The 19,795-nt window shown below is 42.6% G+C and overlaps 1 protein-coding gene and 1 long non-coding RNA gene across 3 annotated transcripts in view; one reads left to right on the top strand and one right to left on the bottom strand.

Moving 5' to 3' along the window:
- The window catches only part of KLHL14 (kelch like family member 14), a 114,586-nt gene extending 105,099 nt beyond the window's left edge, over positions 1 to 9,487 (bottom strand). Inside the window, exons 1-2 of one of the 2 annotated variants that reach the window (XM_027526015.1) lie at positions 9,142 to 9,487; positions 6,125 to 7,108 (exon numbers count right to left, since the gene is read on the bottom strand). In XM_027526015.1, the coding sequence (XP_027381816.1) occupies positions 6,125 to 7,065 (941 nt within the window). In that variant the 5' untranslated portion in view covers positions 7,066 to 7,108; positions 9,142 to 9,487. Of the gene's footprint in view, positions 1 to 6,124; positions 7,109 to 7,389; positions 7,614 to 9,141 lie in introns of those variants that run through there. The other variant, XM_027526016.1, reaches the window with a different exon arrangement.
- On the top strand, positions 6,360 to 12,016 carry LOC113882857. Its single transcript, XR_003508453.1, has 3 exons — positions 6,360 to 6,447; positions 8,526 to 8,743; positions 9,819 to 12,016. It is a non-coding gene; the product is annotated as an uncharacterized LOC113882857 (long non-coding RNA).
- Positions 12,017 to 19,795: the final 7,779 nt, after the last annotated feature.

The raw sequence follows: 19,795 nt of genomic DNA, 5'->3' as shown, positions 1-19,795 counted from the left end.
ATTTTCTCTGAGCCTCAATTGTCTAACATTTAAAAGACTGAAAGGACTAGAAAGAATGTAAGTAATATATTAAGCACACTCATGCTCAACTAGTCAGTGCTCAACTAGCGATAGGTATCATTATTATTGATAAACAGCAGCTGTGTGCAGGTGTGTGTGTGTGAGCATCTTTAAAATCATCTCCACTTTTATCTTCTGTTGGCTTTGTCAATTCATATGAAACTGAAACAAATCCTAAGTGTCTACCCACAATTATGTTTAAGACCAATACCAATTCATATTGAACTCGTATTTTGGGGTCAAGGCTGATCTAGCTGGGAGATAAACACATAAGCCAAACCCACACCAGCACACATGCTCTGCTAGGGGTTACCCACCTTGGAGAAGGCAAAGAAGTTCTATAGACATACTCAATCCAGCTGATTCACTTAGAAATCAGAAGTCCTGACAACAGTGCCCTTTGATCACAGCAGCTGGAGATACAGGTTGGCATTTAGAAAAGTAATTGTTCATGTGTTCATTTATATGTCTAGATTAGTTCATTCAATACGTGCATGTTAATCTCAGAAAGCAGTGCATTAAATGTACCTGGCTCCTCTAATTTCCTACCAGAAATCATTAAAATACCATATCAATGATATTAAAGCCTATCCTGAATAATGACCAGTCTATGTTAGCTGGGTCTATATCCGGTATGTTTGTGAAAACAAGCAGCTCATTCACTGTTTTAATTAATCACCATTTACCTTCCTGGGATCACTGTTTAAATTTTTAAGTCTTACTATGGAAGGCTGAAATTTTAACTTGGCAGGGTAGAATTATTTAGATGTGAACTCTTTCCAAACAGAAGCAAGAAGACCAGTGGGATTCTCTCTACTAGAATAAGGATAAAGTGTTGTGTCCATTCTGTTCACTGATGTAGTCTAAGTGCCTAAAATGGGTTTTGGAAAACTATGACTCACAGAGCAAACCCAGCTTGCCTCTTGTTTTTATATAGTCCCCCCTGCCACCCCTAGAATGGTTGTTACATTTTCAAAGGGTTGAAAAGAATCAAAAGAAGAGGAATATTTCATAACATGCGAAAATCACATGAAATGTTGATGCTCACAAATGTTTTATTGTAACACAGCCATGCTCATTCACTTATGTATTATTTTTGTGTTACCATGGCTGTTTCTGTGCTACCAAGGAAGAGTGACGTAGTTGCAACAGAGTTAATATGACCCTGAAGCCAAGTATAATTACTATTTGATCTTTAACAGAAAAAAAAAAAAAGCTGACCTCTAGTCCAGAGTAATACCCCTCCTTAACTTCTTTTAAAATCAGATACATTAAAATTTAAGCTTACTATATAGCACAGGGAACTCTGCTCAATATTCTGGAACAACCTAATTGAAAAAAGAACTCGAAAAAGAAGAGATAACGTGTATATGTATAACTGAATCACTTTGTCATACATCTGAAACTAACACAACATTATCAATCAACTGTATTCCAACGTAAAATAAAAAGTTAAAAAATAAAATAAAATTTAACCCTCACAAATGTCTTTCCAAAAGAGAAGTCTTAACTTTACATTTAACTCTAAGGCTAATCAGCAGATTATATGATAGGATAGAGAGGCTCACAGTAATAAGTAGAAACATCATCGATGAGAACACAGGCTCAAGAGCCAAGGTGCTTGGCTCAGACTTTGGCTCTACCACTTACTAGCTGTGCCGCTGTGGGCAAAATGCTTAACTGCTCTGTGCACCAGTTTTTCCATCTATAAAACGAGGCAAATGATGGTATCCATCCCTTAGGGCTATTATGAGCATTAAATAAGTTTGTGTTTGTAAAATGCTTAGAACATTATCTGGTATGAAGTAGCTACTGTAACATATTTTTCACTGAATTTTTAAGGTAGAAAGTTGAGATAACTTAGAAATTAGCTAAGGTAATGAGCGAGCCCAATGTGTTCAAAATGGGGAAAAAGACAAAGGTGAGTTGAAATTCGAACATGTCCATTGTGGTCAGTAAGTACTCTGAGCCAGTGCAATGCAGTAAGATCTACTCTAACTGCGTTTTGATTGTAGGATATAACTATTTGTCTCCCACACCTGTGACATAATTCTGTAATCAATGGTCCTGTTTGAGATAATAAACAAATTGTATTCTGAATGGCTGAGTGACTTCTGATATGAAACTCTAACTACCTAGCAAGTTCTTATCTGAGGGTACCAAATTGACATAAAGGGAAGCAATGATTTAAAGGATTCATGGATACAAGATTAGTTTGCTTTGTTGAGGTTTTATTCAGGTCTTAGGAAGGGAACCAATGGAAAAGATTATCCTACATTTAAAGAAACACTTTCTAAGCATCAAAACCAGGAGGCAAAACTATGCCTTAAGGAATTCTAATGGCTTTTTAATCATTGCAAGTCATTTTAGCAAATAGATAATTAGTACTCCTGATGTTTAAATAGATTTTTATATCAATTTATGTGAAATCTTTAAAAAGACTGAAGAAAGTGAATTCTTTATAAAGTAACCTTTTATCTTCTATAAAATATAATCTCTTGAAAACTGTACTTCAATACAGGACTGTATATGGGACTGCAATAGCTTGTAATTAAATATTAAAAAATATAATTATTTTTACAAATGCTTTTCTGTCACAGGTGTTTTCCTGGAGGAGGTTCAGTGAATTTTTGCTATGTGCAATAGGAATCAAGATTAAAGAACATATTGGGAAAATGTAATACTGAGGCTTTCTTAATTAATAATTTCCATTCCTTCAACTTTCAGTAAATGTTTATATAACTGTTACATTGTGGGAGGTGCAATGAAAATGTAAGAGATCCAGTCCAATTTGATTTACTTGGGCCAATAACTAAATTATGCATAACAACTTAAAAAATACAAATAAAAAACTTTTGGGGGTTTCTTGCACTGAACTTGCACTCTAAGTTTTTGATATTTACTTTTTAATGCACTAAATGTTGCAAGTCATGCCACTTTATTAAATCTTTGTGCTTTAGAAGCCTTTAATAATAGCTATTCTAGAAACTTTTCCAAAAATTTCTGTGTCCCATTTCTTGCAATAAAGCGAAATAAAAATAAGGAGTAAGATTTCAAAATATTTTAATTTTTGTCCAATCATGTCCTGTGATCTTAGTTATGTGTATATTTGAATATAAGATAATAAGTCTTATTTTTTAATATCCTCAGTGCTCAGTTCGCTAAAATAAAATAGAATCTGAGTATAAATGGTATAATAAGAAAAACTAACATCTAAGACAAAATTAAATTAATTTGCATATTTATAAAGTCTTTATGCTTGGCTTACTTTATTTTTTAGACTTAAAAAATTCCAAATTACTCAATAATTAAAAAATTTTAAAACATATATAATTATTATATTAATATTCCTACATTCTATAGAAAACATGTACTCTTAAGTAAATTCCTTTGAAGTTATTCTATTTGCTTGAATTTTGAACTTATTTCAATAGATTGGCCAGTTTTAATTTTTCAACTCCTTCTCTGAATTTGAGGAGCTCTTTCATACTTAAGACTTTAGAAACTAAAGGTGGATAAAAAGTAGTAAATACAATGCCCTTCCATCCAATTGCCTTCAATAAAACTGATGCAATTTCAAAAATAATTGTTTAACACATTTATCCCTCTGTTAAACTACATATAAAGCTGAGAGAACATTTTTATATTATGCTGACACTGTAATAAATAGGCTGATATCATACTATTGGTTGCAACTTACAGCATTTTTGTCTACATTAAAGCTAAGGTCTTGGTGACTATTCCTGCATTCTTTCTGTGAATTAAAATTAGAATAATGTAATTAGTCCCCCAAATTAAAATGCTACAGTTCCTAATAATGGAACAAAGTCCAAAATTATATTACTTTGAGATCAACAATAGGTTCACATGAACTGTTTTCCAGATCTGCTTTTTAAGGAAAATACAGTCTCCTTCCTATTGCGGAAGTATCAGATTCTTGCAGCATCCATGACACTTGTAAGCATTCAGTGGTCAGACGGCACTACATATCCTTCAAATGATATGGCCCAGTGAAGCTGGACTGTGTGGTCACGGAGCCAGGCAGCCTGGTATCTCAGCCATCCACCACGACAGAGCCAGAAGGCCCCAGCTGGCGTGCTGAATCCAGACTAAGGTGAGAAATGGATTTTTCATTTTGAAAGTCAACTCTTCTAACACTGAAACCTAGGACGTATTTATCAGGTAAAAGTGCATTGAGGACTTTAGGCTTATTTATTGGATCAAATGTATAATTCTCATTTTTTCCTCCAGTTACGCTTAGGACAAGTTAAATCTTATTTTCCTTCTGGGTTTCTGAATTTACACTAGATAGTACATTTTAAAACATATGAATACATGTGTGTTCAGGACTATAACTTAATATGTAAGATATATGCTAAATTAAGTATACCTGTAAGTGGTTCAAAAGTCATAAAAGTTAAAATAACAGAATATTGATCACCAATGTTCCTTGGTGTGATGACATTTGCCCGTCACATTAAATTTACCAACTTGATCTTTAGACAAATGGGAACTCTTACAAAATAAAAATACATTTCAAGTCCTAGTTGTCATTTGGACTTCTGTATTCACTATTCAAGCACAAGAGTTTGGATTCTTGCTTGTGTTATTGTCTTTCTTGTGTTATTTTCTGACACTACAAGTTATTAATTCATTTCTTACCAACATTAGAAAAAGCAACTTACAAGATTTCTAAGTTCAAGATTTCCCATGCCTCCCGTGGGCCTCACATGACCACCAGTGCTCCCTAAACAACAGTAGAGAATATCTTCCAGTTTCCTAAACTTCAGTTACCCAGGTCTGGTAGAAACATCATGATGGAAAAAATAAACCTTTAATTCCATAAGGGTGCAGAAAGTGGACCCCATCTTCCAGACATCCTTCTGAGTGGGAAAAGGCCATGATGGATTCTTAAACCATGTACTTTCTAACACAGCACTTAGTGGATAAGACTGGGATACTTGGCATCTGGACTCATGATGTTTTATCCTCAGAAACTGAGAAGAAGACACTGCTTCTTTTCTAAAAAGAAAAAGCAACCCTCTGCGAGGGCTCATTAAAAAGGGTTTTAAAATTGGAGCAAATAAAACAGGATTGTCAATTCTTACAGTCTTTTTTTTTTTTTAAATCTCAGCAGCATTTTAAAAAGGCATTGTTTTTCTCTCTCCCCTTGGACAGGAAATCCCACTTTCAATACACACGTGGGACACATTCCAAATAGCAACAACAACAATTCTCCAACTCCTTTGTGACTTTAGAGCAGGCGCACAGACCTAACTGCAGCTAGATTAACTACTCCTCTTCTCAGTTTTCAACTGTGCTCCCCTTTGACATGGGAACTACTAGGCAGGATTCACTCTGCCTCCTGGAAATCTCTTGCTCGGCTCTCCTTTAAAAGTGAAAAGGATAAGGTCTTCTTTTTTACATACAAGTCAGAAAAGTTTGTGTGGGTGATGCCAGAATTTCCAACAGCGACCCTAAAAGACAAAGCCTTTTAGAACTCTAACCTCCAACGGGAGCAAACCTCAAACAAACAAACAAACAAACAAATAACTTGAGTTGTTGGCATGAATGAAAAGCTTGTCTTCTGGAGTTGTCCCCTGGCACTTCTGCTCGCCCGAAGCAGGGAAGGGGTGGAGTGGGCGGGGGTACTTCTCATCACAGGAACCTTTCCTTAAGCCAAGCCTATTTTGAGAGGTAGAGGAGGACTGAGTAGGAAGACTTCTCAAGCTGTACTTCCAATGGCCCGGACATTTGGTCCCACCTGCCTGTCAATTTCAGCTCAGGAGCCCATTTTCCTCTCTGCAGATACTGAGAACGTGGACTTTCTGGCAGTCGGGGATGCACGGAGGCCAGTTTCCCGTTGACCTTTCAGGGACTCTGAAATCAACTTTCCCCCTCACAGTCTGAATTGTTTGTTTTCGGTTGTTTTCAGCCTGCAGGAACCTCCTGTTCAGCACACCCCTCTCCCCTCTCCTCTGCCCTCTCCCCTCCCTCCGGCCTCTCGGGCTTCCCCCACCCCCCACCCTCCCCCCACCCTCCCCCCACCTTTGTTGTCTCGTACCTGCTGGCCAGGCTCTGCCTGCAGTGCTGCCTGAAGGGCATCAGGTGGTAGTTCATGGCGTCCAGCAGCAGCTTCTGGCAGACCGGGTCGGTGCGCATGAAATCCACCGACTGGACCCGCTCCACCAGCTCGGGGGCCGGGATGAGCGCGAAGCGGAGGCGCTTCATGAGGTCGGGCGCGTACTGCATGCGGGTCTCGCGGTCATGCTCCAGCCAGAGCACGGACATCTGGAAGAGCGCCAGCTCCGACTCCACGGGGGGCGGCAGCGAATCCAGCAGGGCGCGCATCTCCTCGAAGTTGAGCAGCAGCACATCCTCCACCAGGTACTTGTTGGCCAGCTTCTTGGTCTCCTCCAGGCCGTGCAGCGCGGCGATCTTGCACACCTGCTTGTAGTTCTGCACCGAGATCTGGTCGTTGAGGAACTGCACACAGAGCTTGGTGACCTGGGGGATGTGCAAAATCTTGCTGACCGACAGCACCTCCTCCACCGTGTCCAGGGAGAGGGTCACGTTGGCCGTGTAGAGGTACTCCAGCACCAGGCGCAGCCCGATGGACGAGCAGCCCTGGAGAACCAGGTTGTTGATGGCCCGGGGACTGGTCAGCAGCTTGTCGTCGGGGGAGGAGGATGGAGTGCCGGGCTCCTCCTGCGCTGGCGGCGGCGGCGGCTGCTGCTGCGGCGGCTGCTGCGGTGGGTCCTTGGGGGCCCCCAGGCCGTCCTGGCCGCCGACCCCTCCCCCGAGAGGGGGGTGACTGGAGAAGAGCGATCGGAAATACTGCGAGCAGGAGGCCAGCACGGCCTTGTGGCAGTGGAACTGCTGGCCCTGGGCCGTCAGGGTCACGTCGCAAAACAGCTGCTTCCTCCACAGCAGGTTGAGGCCGTGCAGCAGGTTGTCGCTGTGGCTGGGGTCGAAGGTGGAGGTCCGGTCCCCGGATCTGGACATGGCGAGCTGCCTCGGCGCACCTGGCTTTAAACCCGCCTCCGACCTGGCAGACAGGGGTGGGGGATGGGAGGGAGGTGAGCAGGGTGGTGGAGGGGGGTGGGGTGTGGTCGGGGTGGGGCAGGGTATGGAGGGGAGGGGAGGGAGAAGAACCACGGTCAGTGCTCAGCTCAGGTCTCCGGACGGACCCGACCCTAGGAGGCAGGTCTGAAGGTGCTGGATCCGTGAGCGCCACCCCCCGCCCCCCGGGGCCCTGTCTGGGGGTCCGGGCGCCCGCTCCTCTCCCCGCTCCTCTTCTCTCCGCGACCCCCACACTTGGTCCCTCACTTTTCCTAAAACCACCCGGGCTCGGCTCTCGGCGGCGACAGCGATGGCAGCAGCGACGGCAAAGTGGCGGCTGAGGCCGAGACACCTCGTGGGCTCGTGTCCATGCCGGGCCGGGGCGGGAAGAGGCCGGGGCGTGGGGAGCCCGGGGGCCCCCCCCAAAAGCGCAGAGGCGACCGTCGACGGAGCTTCCAGGTCACCTCGGCGCCCGCAGCTTTGCGTTTCGCAGTTGGTCCAGTTTTGGGGGTGGGTGGGTGGGCAAGGGGGCCCGACAAGCGTGCGGGAAGGGGGGGTGATCCTTAGCCCTCCAAACGCTGGGAACCCCTTCGATTATCCGCGCTGCCCCGAGAAACTCCCGGGCTAATCGTCTGCGGGAGCAGATAAAGCCCTTTCTTCTCCCGGGAAAGTGCAGCGGAGCGCGGTGAGGACCAGCTCAGTGGACTCGGCAGAGGCGGGAGCTGTCCTTATCAATTCTAGCTCATTTCCCTCACCCCGGCCCTGCCTGCTTCTCTGCTTTCGCAAACTGTTGGCTTTCCCCGTCACCACTCAGTTTTGCTAATTTTTCAGAGACGCCTTTAAACCTGGCAGGAGAATCCCTTCAGCCCCCCACCCCCGAGATCCCCCCAACCCCCCTGGCATTTTTAAGCGCGCAAGTTCGGGCGTGTGTCTCCCTTTCTCCGCCTGGGCGGCCCCGAGGAAGATGAGGAGGGAGGAAGTGGGACCACTGGGATGGATTAAGAGCCAGAGCCCGCAGGCCCGGTGGGATTCGCGTGGACGGTTCTCCCTCCCGGGCACGAGGCGCAGTGGCTTTAACTCCTGGAACTACGAGAAGTTCAAGTGTACGGGCAGGTGTTGGGGGAGGGGTGGGGGCTGTCCGATGGTGGGGGGGGGCGGGGTCTCTGCCTCCCACCCAGCATCGCCGCCCGAAGCCGCCGCTTCCTTCTGAGTCCCTGGGTGCAGCCCCCGGCGGCCCCCCACTCGAGCACCCCCACTCCCCGCCCCACCCCCGCCAACCCGGCCCTGGAACTACTTCTGTAAAAAGTCTGAGCTGCCCGCATCTCGGCGGAGGAGGGCAGGAGGTGAGGGAGGCGAGGCGAAGTCGATACGCCGGGTCCTTAACCTGTAATTGCACCTTCTAGGGCTGAGCAGAAAGGGCTCCTCTCTGCCCACATCCCGCCCGCGCGCCCGGGAGACCCGCCGCCGCCGCCGCCGCCGCCGCCCGGCTCCGAGGGATCCCGCCGGACCGGCCCCTTCCACTGCGGCTCACTCTGCCCTGCCTGGTGCCAGTCCTGGATCGCCGGCTTCCTATTTCCACCGGACTGGGCTGCTCTCCACTCACTTTATCATCCCGTTCCAGGTGGACCCTAACCTCCCGCGAGCTCCCTCCCCCAGCAGCACCCGCCCCCCACCAACGATGCGCCCCCCCAAAGCGCAGGCTCTCCGAAACACCTCCCAGAGTCTCTCCCTTGAAGTGGACCCGGTCATACCTCCCTCTCGCTGTCCCCGCTTCGTTGTCTCCCCCCCGCCCCCCACCGCCACATCTTTTCCTGTTCCCCTTCCTTCTTGCTCTCCTCCTTTGCCTTTCCCCCTCATCTGCTTATTTCTTGCAATTGGAGTTTTATTCTTTATGAGCGTTTGCCACACAGCCATCCCCCCCACCCCTCTGAAAGACTCCCTCCCCGGCCCTCCCCCTCGCCAACAACCCAAAAGACAGAACAAAATACACACAAGGCAGACACAAGGCCAGAAACTTACCTGCTTTCAACCAGCTGCAAAGTCAAGGCTCACTTAAGCTCCCCCCCAAAAATCAATTGTCCTTCCTTTTTAAAGGTTTGCTCTCTCCTTGGGAGGGGGGTGGGAAACACCTTCTGGTTCCCAACTCCAGGCAGTCACTCTTTACAATTTATTTTGTCGTACATCATTTGATCACCATGAATTAGCAACAGCAAGAAAATGTAGGAGAGGGAGAAAAGAGAGAAAGAGAGAGGGAGAGAGAGAGGGAGAGAGAGGGAGAGTGAGAGAGGGAGCAGAGCTTTCTGCAAGAGAAGAAGAAGAAAAAATGTACGTGTGACAAATTATGCTACCAAGAAACAACACATCATTATCCTTGGGCCTGGGGCTCAGTGAGTCGTAACGAGAGTAATAGGAAATCCACGGTTGGGGAGAGAAACGGTCGTGCTTGGCCAGTAGAGAGAGACCATACAGGGGGATGGATGCTGGAGAGACTCGCAAAATTATGGCTCAAGGCTATTGTAAAAATTGTCGAGCGTAAATGACTGCGATTTCAAACATCTTTGGAAGAAAGAAGGGGAAAAAGCGAGCCCCCCCTCCCTCCGGCTCCCTCTCTCTCCCTCTCTCTTCTCTCTCTCTATAAAGAACCGTCAAGTTTTAGTGCGCATTGCTAATTAGTCAATTTCTCTCTGCCTTCACAGGCTGGCGACTTCGCTGCTGAGCTGAAACTGCTAATTTCTGTGACCAGCTTTTTTCTTAGCTGTGATCTGGATGAATGAGTAGCTGTCTCACAGAGATGACAAAAATAAACTCTAATCCCCCCCAAAATTTCCACTACATCTTTCTCATGCATAGATTTATGATCTTCAAGCGCTCTGTGCAATATGCAAACTTTTTGTGTCTGTAGATGTGCTGTTTGTTTCCAGATTTATCTACATTCCTGCTTTTCCCTTTCACTCTGCCCCCCCACCCCACCCCCCTACACTGGGAAATGCAGAAACCGTCTCATCTCAAAGTCTGCCAAGATGCCACTTTATAGTATCTTGGTGTTTGGGGTTTGGGTCTGACTTGGAAGTCAGGAGTCCTTGCCTAAGAACTGAGTGGCTGAGTGTACAGCGGGGGTGGGGGAAGTAGACAGAATAGAGGACAGCTCTTCGCTTTACATTTGCTTCCCTGCATTATTCAAGCTTTATGATCTTGTTGGAAAACATATTTTCTCCATCATTTTGTCGGGTTATACAACCATCTCGGAACCTCTCTGTCAGCTCTTCAGCAGGAAGGGTTCAAAAGTCACTTTATTTTTTTAATTGGAAAATTATCCTATTGTCAGATTTGCCTTTCAATTAGGAGTCTTTGATTTGCAGGAGCTAGAATCAAGTGCTAGGAGAGCCATCTGCAATTTCACAAATGTAACCTTTAAACTTTGGAGCTCATCTGATATATAAGGTCGATCTCAGAGAGCTCACATTTTTGACCCTGCTTAGCATGCAAAATGAACCCCAGCATGACTCTGGAATTTCAGCTGTACCAAAGATTCATGTGCATTTTGGTAGAGGACGTGTTCTCTTAGACTTATCTCATGATGTATTGCGCCCTTACATTTATAGCCCTGCATTTTGGTTGTCAATGGGGGCTGGAGGTGTCCAAGAAAGAAAGGGGAAAAAAAAGAAGAAGCAGGAAAAGGAAGGTAGGTATGCCCTTGAAGAAAATGAACATGGAAGAAAGCTGGATCTGAGTTAAATTGAGTTTTGCTGGCTATTAAATATATGAACATGATTCATTCTAACTGATATGTGCTCTGATTAGTAAACATATTAAAATACACATCAGGGTACCACTGAAATCCTGCCTTTTAACCTTCCCCTTTGATTGGTAAAAGATGAAAGACACCTGCTTAAGGGAGGGGAAAACCTGAAAATTCTTTGGTTCAGAAATCAGGAGTTTCCCACTTACAATGATCAACATTAATATGCATATGGGATATTTACTCTTAAATAGACTAGGCAGGATCCAACCCAAGCGTTTATCCCTCACAATGGTCTTTCTTTATCAATATCCTAGGTTATTTGAGAGCAAGACTGCTTTATTCAATCTTGCTGAGATGCTGTGTTCTCAGTCATATTTATAATAAAAAAGCCCCAATACATGATAAGATAATAGAAAAGGATTTTTTTTTTTTTAGAGCAGGGAAAGGAAAGAACAGATTATCCAAATCTTCTGGCCTTACTATTATTTTTTTAATTTCTCTTATTTAGTAGATCTTGAATAGGAAGACTGTGTAACTGTAATATAGTGCCTTTTTGGGGTTCTGTTTCATTAGCAGTTAAAGTTATCAAGTGTGTGAAGTGTCACCCAACTCTCAAATACTAAAAGTACAATTTTTATGGTATGCTTTTGATGTTGATCTTTTATGAGCTTCCAATGACATATTTGGAACTAAACCCAAAGGCAAATTAAGAGTATTGATCACTTAAATTATTGCCAGCTTTCCATTTTATCATAAGGGAATTAGAAATTAAGGTATGTTTTCTAGACCTTGCAGTATCTTAATTTTGAATTTCTACATATATGTATACATATTTACTGGTGGGATATATTGATCACTAATTATGATTACTAGGACTTCTGTCATTTCCAAACAATAGAAAAGTAACATTTCAAAAATTTTAACTACCTATAATTTCAATGCTTATTTAACAACTTGGGTAGAAGGGAAAGGGGTGGTTAGAGATTGCAATTCTTAAACAGCTGTTGAAGTGGTTAGGCTGCTTTCTTCTGGATTTTGAAGTTACACTATTTGAGAATGTTTTAAATTCAGAGAAAAATTACAATTATGGCTCTTTTGTAAGCAATTAAAAAAAAGAATATTGATAATAATAAAATCCGTTCACAATCTGTATGTAAACTAGTGTTTCTATCGTGTACATTACACACATCCAATATCTTGCCCTGGCTTTGACTGAAATTATTGCAGAACTCACAAATGATATGACACTATTTACAATAAATCCCGTTATGAGAGATTCAATTTGCAGCAATCAGATGCTAGCTACTAAGCGATTGTAAGTATTTGAATTTTATCCTACTTCACTGTTCAACGTACAGAAATTGCATCTGTGTGTTTGATCTGTCCTGCTGAGCACTACCAGCAGCTTGCATCTCTGCCACTATTGTTTTTAAAATGGCAGGAAGGACGTGACTAGTCAAGAGCACTCAGCGGGATGGATTCCACATGGCTTAAGAGGAGCCAGAATTGTCTTACAAAAAAAATTAAATATGATCGTGTAGTCATCTAATTCAAGCAGTCTTCATACTTCAACAGAATTATCAAATTTATTCATCAGTGAATCTGCATTTAAACTATGTACAGTGGAAAGATGCTGAGACTGCTGGCACTGAGCAGTCTAACGAGAGCTACCACCAGCACTGTGCAGGCTGGTCAGCCTTTACGGTAGCAGGGACCCAGGTGACTCTGTGGTTCCTGTTGCTCAGGGTGATTTCACCTCACTGGGTGAACTCAAGTTTCTCTTCAGAGCAGATCAAGAAGTATTTTGCTGCCTAACAGGAGGGGACATCCACATTGAAACTTTCTCTCCTTGACTTTTTTGCTTAAGATGTGTATGAGCCATCTTCCAATTTTTTAAACACCAAAATCTGGCCTCTCTGGTGTATCTTTTGGTTAATAAATACTACTTCCTGTGACCTGACCTTTCAGACTGCCACCATGGGAAGACAAGTAGAGATACTATTCCATTGTATAATAAAACTGAGGAGGGAAGGACCTCTTGATTCCCCAAAGTCAAGGAGTGGGAAAACCCAGACAAAACTCGTAGGTTTCTATTATTCTGTTTTAAATCTCTGGTAGATGTGGCCAGAGATGTCACAAAACCATCAGCATCAAGAAGCTTATTGAAAAACAAAAACCGAAATAACAATAAAAGACAAAAAATAGTGCTATGGACTAGCACTTAGTCAAAAGCCAATGGTTTACTATGGCCCCACGGTCAAACCCAGCTCCTTGGCCAGCATCCTGAGATCCAGAATCTAGTTCTAGGACTGCTGAGAAGTCTGCTAGCTGTTCTGAACACGACCTGCTTTCAACCATAGTGCCCATACTTAGGTTGTGTCCTTAAAAGAGACCTTGCATACTAAGTTGCTTCAGTCGTGTTTGACTCTTTGTGATCCTATGGACTGAAGCCTGCCAGGCTCCTCTGTCCATGGGATTCTGCAGGCAAGAATACTGGAGTGGGTGGCCATTTCTTTCTCCCGGGGATCTTCCTGACCCAGGGACTGAGCCCATGTCCACCTGGGAAGCTGTTGGTTCTCTACATACAGAAATTCTGCCTAGTTCTCAAAATTAAACTCAGGTTTCTGTCTGAGGCGGAACTTTTCTTGGCAACCTCAAGCGGAATAATAATAGCTAATACTTACTGAGCTTATTAGGGGCTTCCCTGGTGGCTCAGTGGTAAAGAATCTGCCTGCCAATGCAGGACATGCAGGTTTGATCCCTGAGTCAAGAAGATCCCCTGGAGAAGGAAATGGCAACCCACTCCCGTATTCTTGCCTGGGAAATTCCATGGACAGAGGAGCCTGGCAGGCTAGAATCCAAAGGGGTGCAAAGAGTCGGACACGACTTAGTGGCCAAGCACAAATACACACATTGAACTTATTACTTGTGTAGTGGGCACTAGTCTAGTCTGAATCCTTTAGATTCTCTTGCTAATCCTAGGACAGTATGGTAGATTGTAAGATTGGCCCCAATCTCCATTCTTCCCTTTATAAACACCCCATAAGAATGTGGCTTGGCTGATCTTCCCATCAAGAGTGGAGTTTATTTCCCCACCGTTTGAATATGAGCTGGACCTGTGACTTGCTTCAACCAATACAATCTGCCAGGAATGACTTTGTGCCAGCTCCATATCTGAGCCTCAAGAAGCCATGTATTTATATATATATATATAATTGGAGAATAATTGCTTTACAGTGTTGTGTTAGTTTCTGCTGTATAGCAAAGTGAGTCAGCCATATGTATAGATGTATCGCGTCCCTCTTGAGTCTCCCTCTCACCAGCCCCCATCCCACCCTTCTAGGTCATCACGGAGCACCTAGCTGAATTCCCTGTGATATGGCAACTTTCCACTAGCTATCTATTTCACTCATGATAGTAAGTATGTGTCAATGCTACTCTCCCAGTTCGTCCCACCCTCCCATTTCCCCCAGCATCAACAAGTCCGTTCTCTACATCTGCATCTCTATTCTTGCCTGGCAAATAGGTTCATCTGTACCATTTAGAGACCCTGTATATTTCAAATCTCCCTCTCTGAACCCTGACAGCTGCCATGTGCAAAAGCCCAGGTTAGCCCATGGCTGATGAGATACCACATGGATGGAGCCATTCCCAGCTGACCTGATGACCCAGCTTAGCTGTGTGGCTGAACTCAGCCGAGACGGAAGAACTAACATAACCCAAATTACTGACCCACACAACACTGAACTAAATGAATGACTGCTGTTCAAGCCATTAGTTTTGGGGGTGATATACTCCATAGTAAAATTAGCTGATAAAAAAAGTTTCTATTACCACAATTTTACCAATGAACAAATGAATTGTAGAGAAATCAAGTGAAGTTTTCAGGCTCATAGAACATTTCAAAGGTAGTGCTGCAATTCAGACCCCACAATCTAACTCCAGAGATGAACCAACCCGCGTGGAGTGTTAGTCACCTGGTCGTATCCGACTCTTTGCAACCCTGGCCACAAAAGAAGTGCCTGCCTCTTGTGACCTACATTTATTCATTCATTCATCAATATTTATTTGATGTTAAGTATTTATTATACACCAAAAAATGTGGTAAACATTGAAGATACAATGATGAATAAAACTGAATCCTTGCCCTCAAGGGGCTGATGATCTAATGGAGGAGACAGGCAGGTAAATTACTCACAGCCAGTGAATAATTACAATGTGATAATTGCTCTAATAAGGGTATGTGTAATGAACTACTGGAGCAGAAAGGAGCAGGCTCCTAACTTTCTTATAATACATGTTATCTGTAATATTCTTTTGACATTTATTATTTACTTCTTTGTGTTCTTAGTTGCTAATTTAGGAAAACGTATTTTATGATCTCAGCTGGATTATAAGTTTCTAGGGTAGAAATAGCCTAGTGCCTGACAAAATCTCCCATGGTGCATGGCTCTGTATCTTGCCCATAGTAGATATTCAATAAATATATTGACGGACTATGAAAGGTAAATTTTCAAATTTATCAGGGTAACAGAAGAAAGAACAAGGAGGTATTTCATAATCAAAGACCGTGTTGAGCATTTAACTGAAGTGGTGCCTCTCAATCTTTTGATTATACTGATCTGTTGTCTAAATATTAATAAAATCTTTATAATATTGTGAAATAAACAATTTTCTCAGCACATAGATAAGCACTTGATGTGACCTTAGTGAGTGCTTCTCTCAAATCCTTTGCCTGTGGCAACCATCACTCAACAAATTGCTCTAAATACTTGAAGAGAGTTGTTACTTGCATGAAAATATCTAACTACTAAACATAGGTAGGGGCTGCCCTGGTAACTCAGCTAGTAAAGAATCTGCCTGCAATGCAGCAGACCCTGGTTCAACTTCCGGGTCAGGAAGATCCCCCGGAGAAGGGGTAGGCTACCCACTCCAGTATTCATGGGCTTCCCTGGTCGTTCAGATGGTGAAGAATCTGCCTGCAATGTGGAAGACCTGGGTTTGACCCCTGGGTTGGGAAGATCCCCTGGAGAAGGGATAGGCTACCCACTCCAGTATTCTTGGGCTTCCCTGGTCGTTCAGATGGTGAAGAGTCTGCCTGCAGTGTGAGAGGCCTGGGTTCGACCCCAGAGTTGGGAAGATCCCCTGGAGAAGGGAAAGGTTATCCACTCCAGTATTCTGGCCTGGAGAATCTCCATGGACAAAGGAGCCTGGTGGGCTACAGTCCACAGGGTTGAAAAGAGTCGGACATGACTGAGTGACTAAGCACAGCACAGTACAGCAAACACAGGTAGGAAAACACCTATCTTTAGGAAAACACCATTTTCCTAAGCCTAGATTCTGGAAGCAAATCACCTGTGTTTGAACCCTAGCTCTGTCTCTTTCCATGTGTGCCACTTTGGGCAAATAACCTCCCTCTGCCCAGTTTTCTTATCTTGAAAATGGGGATAATCTATGTAGCACTTCCCTTCTAGGGTTTTATGCTTAACTTCTTGTAAATATTTGTGAAAATGCTCACTTAGACACACAGTGTCATGTGAATGTTTGTTAAATAAAAATAAGCATATGTAGCTAGAGACTTTTTTCATTTCTTTTATTCCTTTATTTTTCCTTTTTACGTTTTCTCTTCTGCATACTATGTCTAGTGTTCCACAAATACTGGATAGAAGAAGGAGTAGAAAAAGATCAACTTTTCTAAGGCAATGATTGCAATGATTCATGATGCTATTCAAGAAGCTTTAATGAAAGAACTACTATTTTTGACTTTTCATTTTAAATATTTTATGTAACAGTTTGTTTACCTGTAGTTTTCAAAGTCATCATTCTTTTATCTTTGGGGACATTTGTCATTTCATGTACATGTTTTGAGTAATCGAGATTCTAAAAAACTAAGGATATTCACTATTTTTAGTTGTTCAGTCACTAAGGTGTGTCCATCTCTTTGTGACCCCATGGACTGCTGCATGCCAAGTTCTTTTGTCCTCCACTATTTAATGATTGGTGGCAGAATATATTCCTGATTCTGAAAAGTAGCTTTCTGGTGATAGGTTTTTATGCCAGTGACTGAGATGAGAGAGGATGTTATTGCACTTCAGGTTCTGTGTTTGATGTTACCTGTGACTCTGGACAAATCACTTTTCTTCTCTAAGTCTTAGTTTTCTCATATTTGGAGAGAGAAAGCATTTCCTGAATTTAATTACTGTGTAGGTTTGTAGTGAGGGGAAATAACTAGAGTGAATGGTCCCCAAAGAACAATAGGGAATGTTCCTAGTGACTTGTGGAATAAGATGAAGATTTAGATAATAGGAGAAGAAAAAGTTCTTCGCCCCCTCAAAATTACCCAAAGGCCTGGAACCAGAGGCATTTACTCATCATCTTTGTGGAAGTAGTCAGATGAAAACAACAAGTCAAAAATTGAATGTATTTTGAGTGTATGAACAAAAATCATATTAGGTACATTCACAAATTCTTTTGTATGCATCAAAAGTTTTCAAAGAGTTGGAGCTTATGAACAAGTGTTTATTTTTCTGTAGAAATGTTGTATTCTGAATGTTCATTAAGGAAAAGCACGGAACACTTTCTTTATAAGCAAAACAATGCATCTTTATCATAAAGAGTTATTATGCAAATTTGCAAGTTATTCTAATCACCTTTTCCACCCTCGTTTTTCTTTTACTTGTGGCAGTATTTTATTTTCTTTCTCTTATTAATTCTTAAAAACACAGGTATGTATTGCTGTGTTGGAATATTTACCAGCCCACTGAAATTTTTTGTAGTTAATAGAGAAAAATGACCTAAGTTTCTTAATCATATACCTTTATGCCTAATCATTAATTATTAGTGTATCATTTCAAGGACATACTATCTTGACTGAGTCCAGGTTTTCCTAAGAGATGAGCTGTTTGTATCTTGAAATATTTATTCTGCTCTCAGCTTCTTTGATATCAGTGTAAATTCCCCCAGTTTTCCATTTGCAGTTTAGTATTTCTCTATTGCTTTGTCTAACCCTTTTCTCTACACACTCCTGATTCCTCCATCCCACCCTAGTATACCCAACCCTATTTCTAATTATATTATGTTTGTTTTATAATAAAGCATTTCATTGTATTTCAGTAAAACTGTTCAAATTCTATGAATTAATATTGTTTTGTTGTTGAAGAACTGTCTGACAGTTTGGATAAACTTAGGGAGTCTGTTGGCTTAGGTGACAAATAAAGAATTCTGCTAGGTATTTCATTTTATTTGTTAAAGAAGCTGACTAACTAAAGGATATGTTTTCTCAAAATCTGATAAAAACATGCAGCCATTTCTAATAAAGCCCAATAAATCTGAATTGGGATTCACTGGTGGCTCAGTGGTAAAGAATTTGCCTGCAATGTAGGAGATATGATTTGGATCCCTGGGTGGGGAAGATCCCACAGAGAAGGAAATGGCAACCTAATCCAATATTCTTGCTTGGGAAATCTCATGGACAGAGGAACCTGGCGGGTTACTGTCTATGGGGTTGCAAAAGAGTTGGACATGACTTGATGAGTAAGCAACAGCAACAAATCTGAATTACAGTCTTTTCATTTTGCCTTTACATCTTATTGAGCTCAACAATAGAACTAATTTAAATTCTCTGTGGGAATTTAAATCCCACCTGCAATATTTTGTCCAGTTTTATCATGTTTTATGTGAACAAAGTCCACAGTTAGTTCAAAGTTCCTTAGTTTTACCTAATGTCCTTTGTCCGTTCCAGGATCCTATGTAGGATACCACATTACATTTAGCTGTCATATTTCCTTAGGTTCTTTTTGGCTGCTTGTTTCTCACACTTTCCTTTTTTTTGATGACCTTGAAAATTTTTCAGAACACTCATCAAATAATTTGTAGAATGTTTCTCAAGTGGGAGCTGTCTGATATTCTTCCTGTGATAATACTGGGGTTGTGGGTTTAGGGGAGGAGGACCACAGAGGTAAAGCCCCAATTACTCACAGGATACCTAGTTGATGTTAAACTTGATCACTTGGCTAAGGTGGTATTTACCAGGTTTCTGCCCTCTAAGCTGCTAAGTCACTTCAGTCGTGTCCAACTCTGCGACCCCATAGACAGCAGCCCACCAGGCTCCCCCGTCCCTGGGAGTCTCCAGGCAAGAACAGTGGAGTGGGTTGCCCTTTCCTTTTCCAATGCATGAAAGTGAAAAGGGAAAGTGAAGTCGCTCAGTTGTGTCCTACTCTTAGCGACCCCATGGACTGCAGCCTACTAGGCTCCTCCGTCCATGGGATTTTCCAGTCGAGAGTACTGGAGTGGGGTGCCATTGCCTTCTCCTAAAGATACTCTTTATTATTTACTCCTCTTTCCATACCGCACTTCTTGGATATGTTTTTGTTCACAGTCACGCTTAAGGGGTGAAGAGTTATGCTTCAGGTTCTTTAGAGTGGAGACAAATCTCAAGTCACACAAATGATTTGAGCTTTGTCTGCAAGGGAGATTTGTGTATTCTCCTCTATCTATTTACTTAATCACTTATTTACATCAGTATGGCCTCATGGACATTTATTTTGTACTTCGGGTTATAATCCAATACTACTTTATTTTGCTGCTCAAACTGTTCCAGTCTTGACCACTGGGAAGTCTTTCAGTTGGCTTCTGTATTCCTTGACATACTTCCAGCATTACCTCCCTTCCTTCCTCGCATGGCAGAATACTGCATGCTCATCTTGTTTCTTTCTTTCCATAATGCTAGAATCAACCATTTTCCCCAGGAATGCTGCTTGCCTTTTTGAAGAATGGTGTTAGGAGGCAAGATCTGAACATTAGATTGCTAGTTAATACAGGATTTTTCACTTAGACATCCTCAGCTGACACAGCAAGCTGTATGTACACATCTATACATATTTCTATGTATAACCATCTGTATCTATAGTAAGCTAAACATGAGTTTACACT

The sequence above is a fragment of the Bos indicus x Bos taurus genome, chromosome 24 (assembly GCF_003369695.1).
Source record: "Bos indicus x Bos taurus breed Angus x Brahman F1 hybrid chromosome 24, Bos_hybrid_MaternalHap_v2.0, whole genome shotgun sequence".
NCBI lineage: Eukaryota > Metazoa > Chordata > Mammalia > Artiodactyla > Bovidae > Bos > Bos indicus x Bos taurus.
This window is presented reverse-complemented; position numbering and strand designations above follow the sequence as displayed.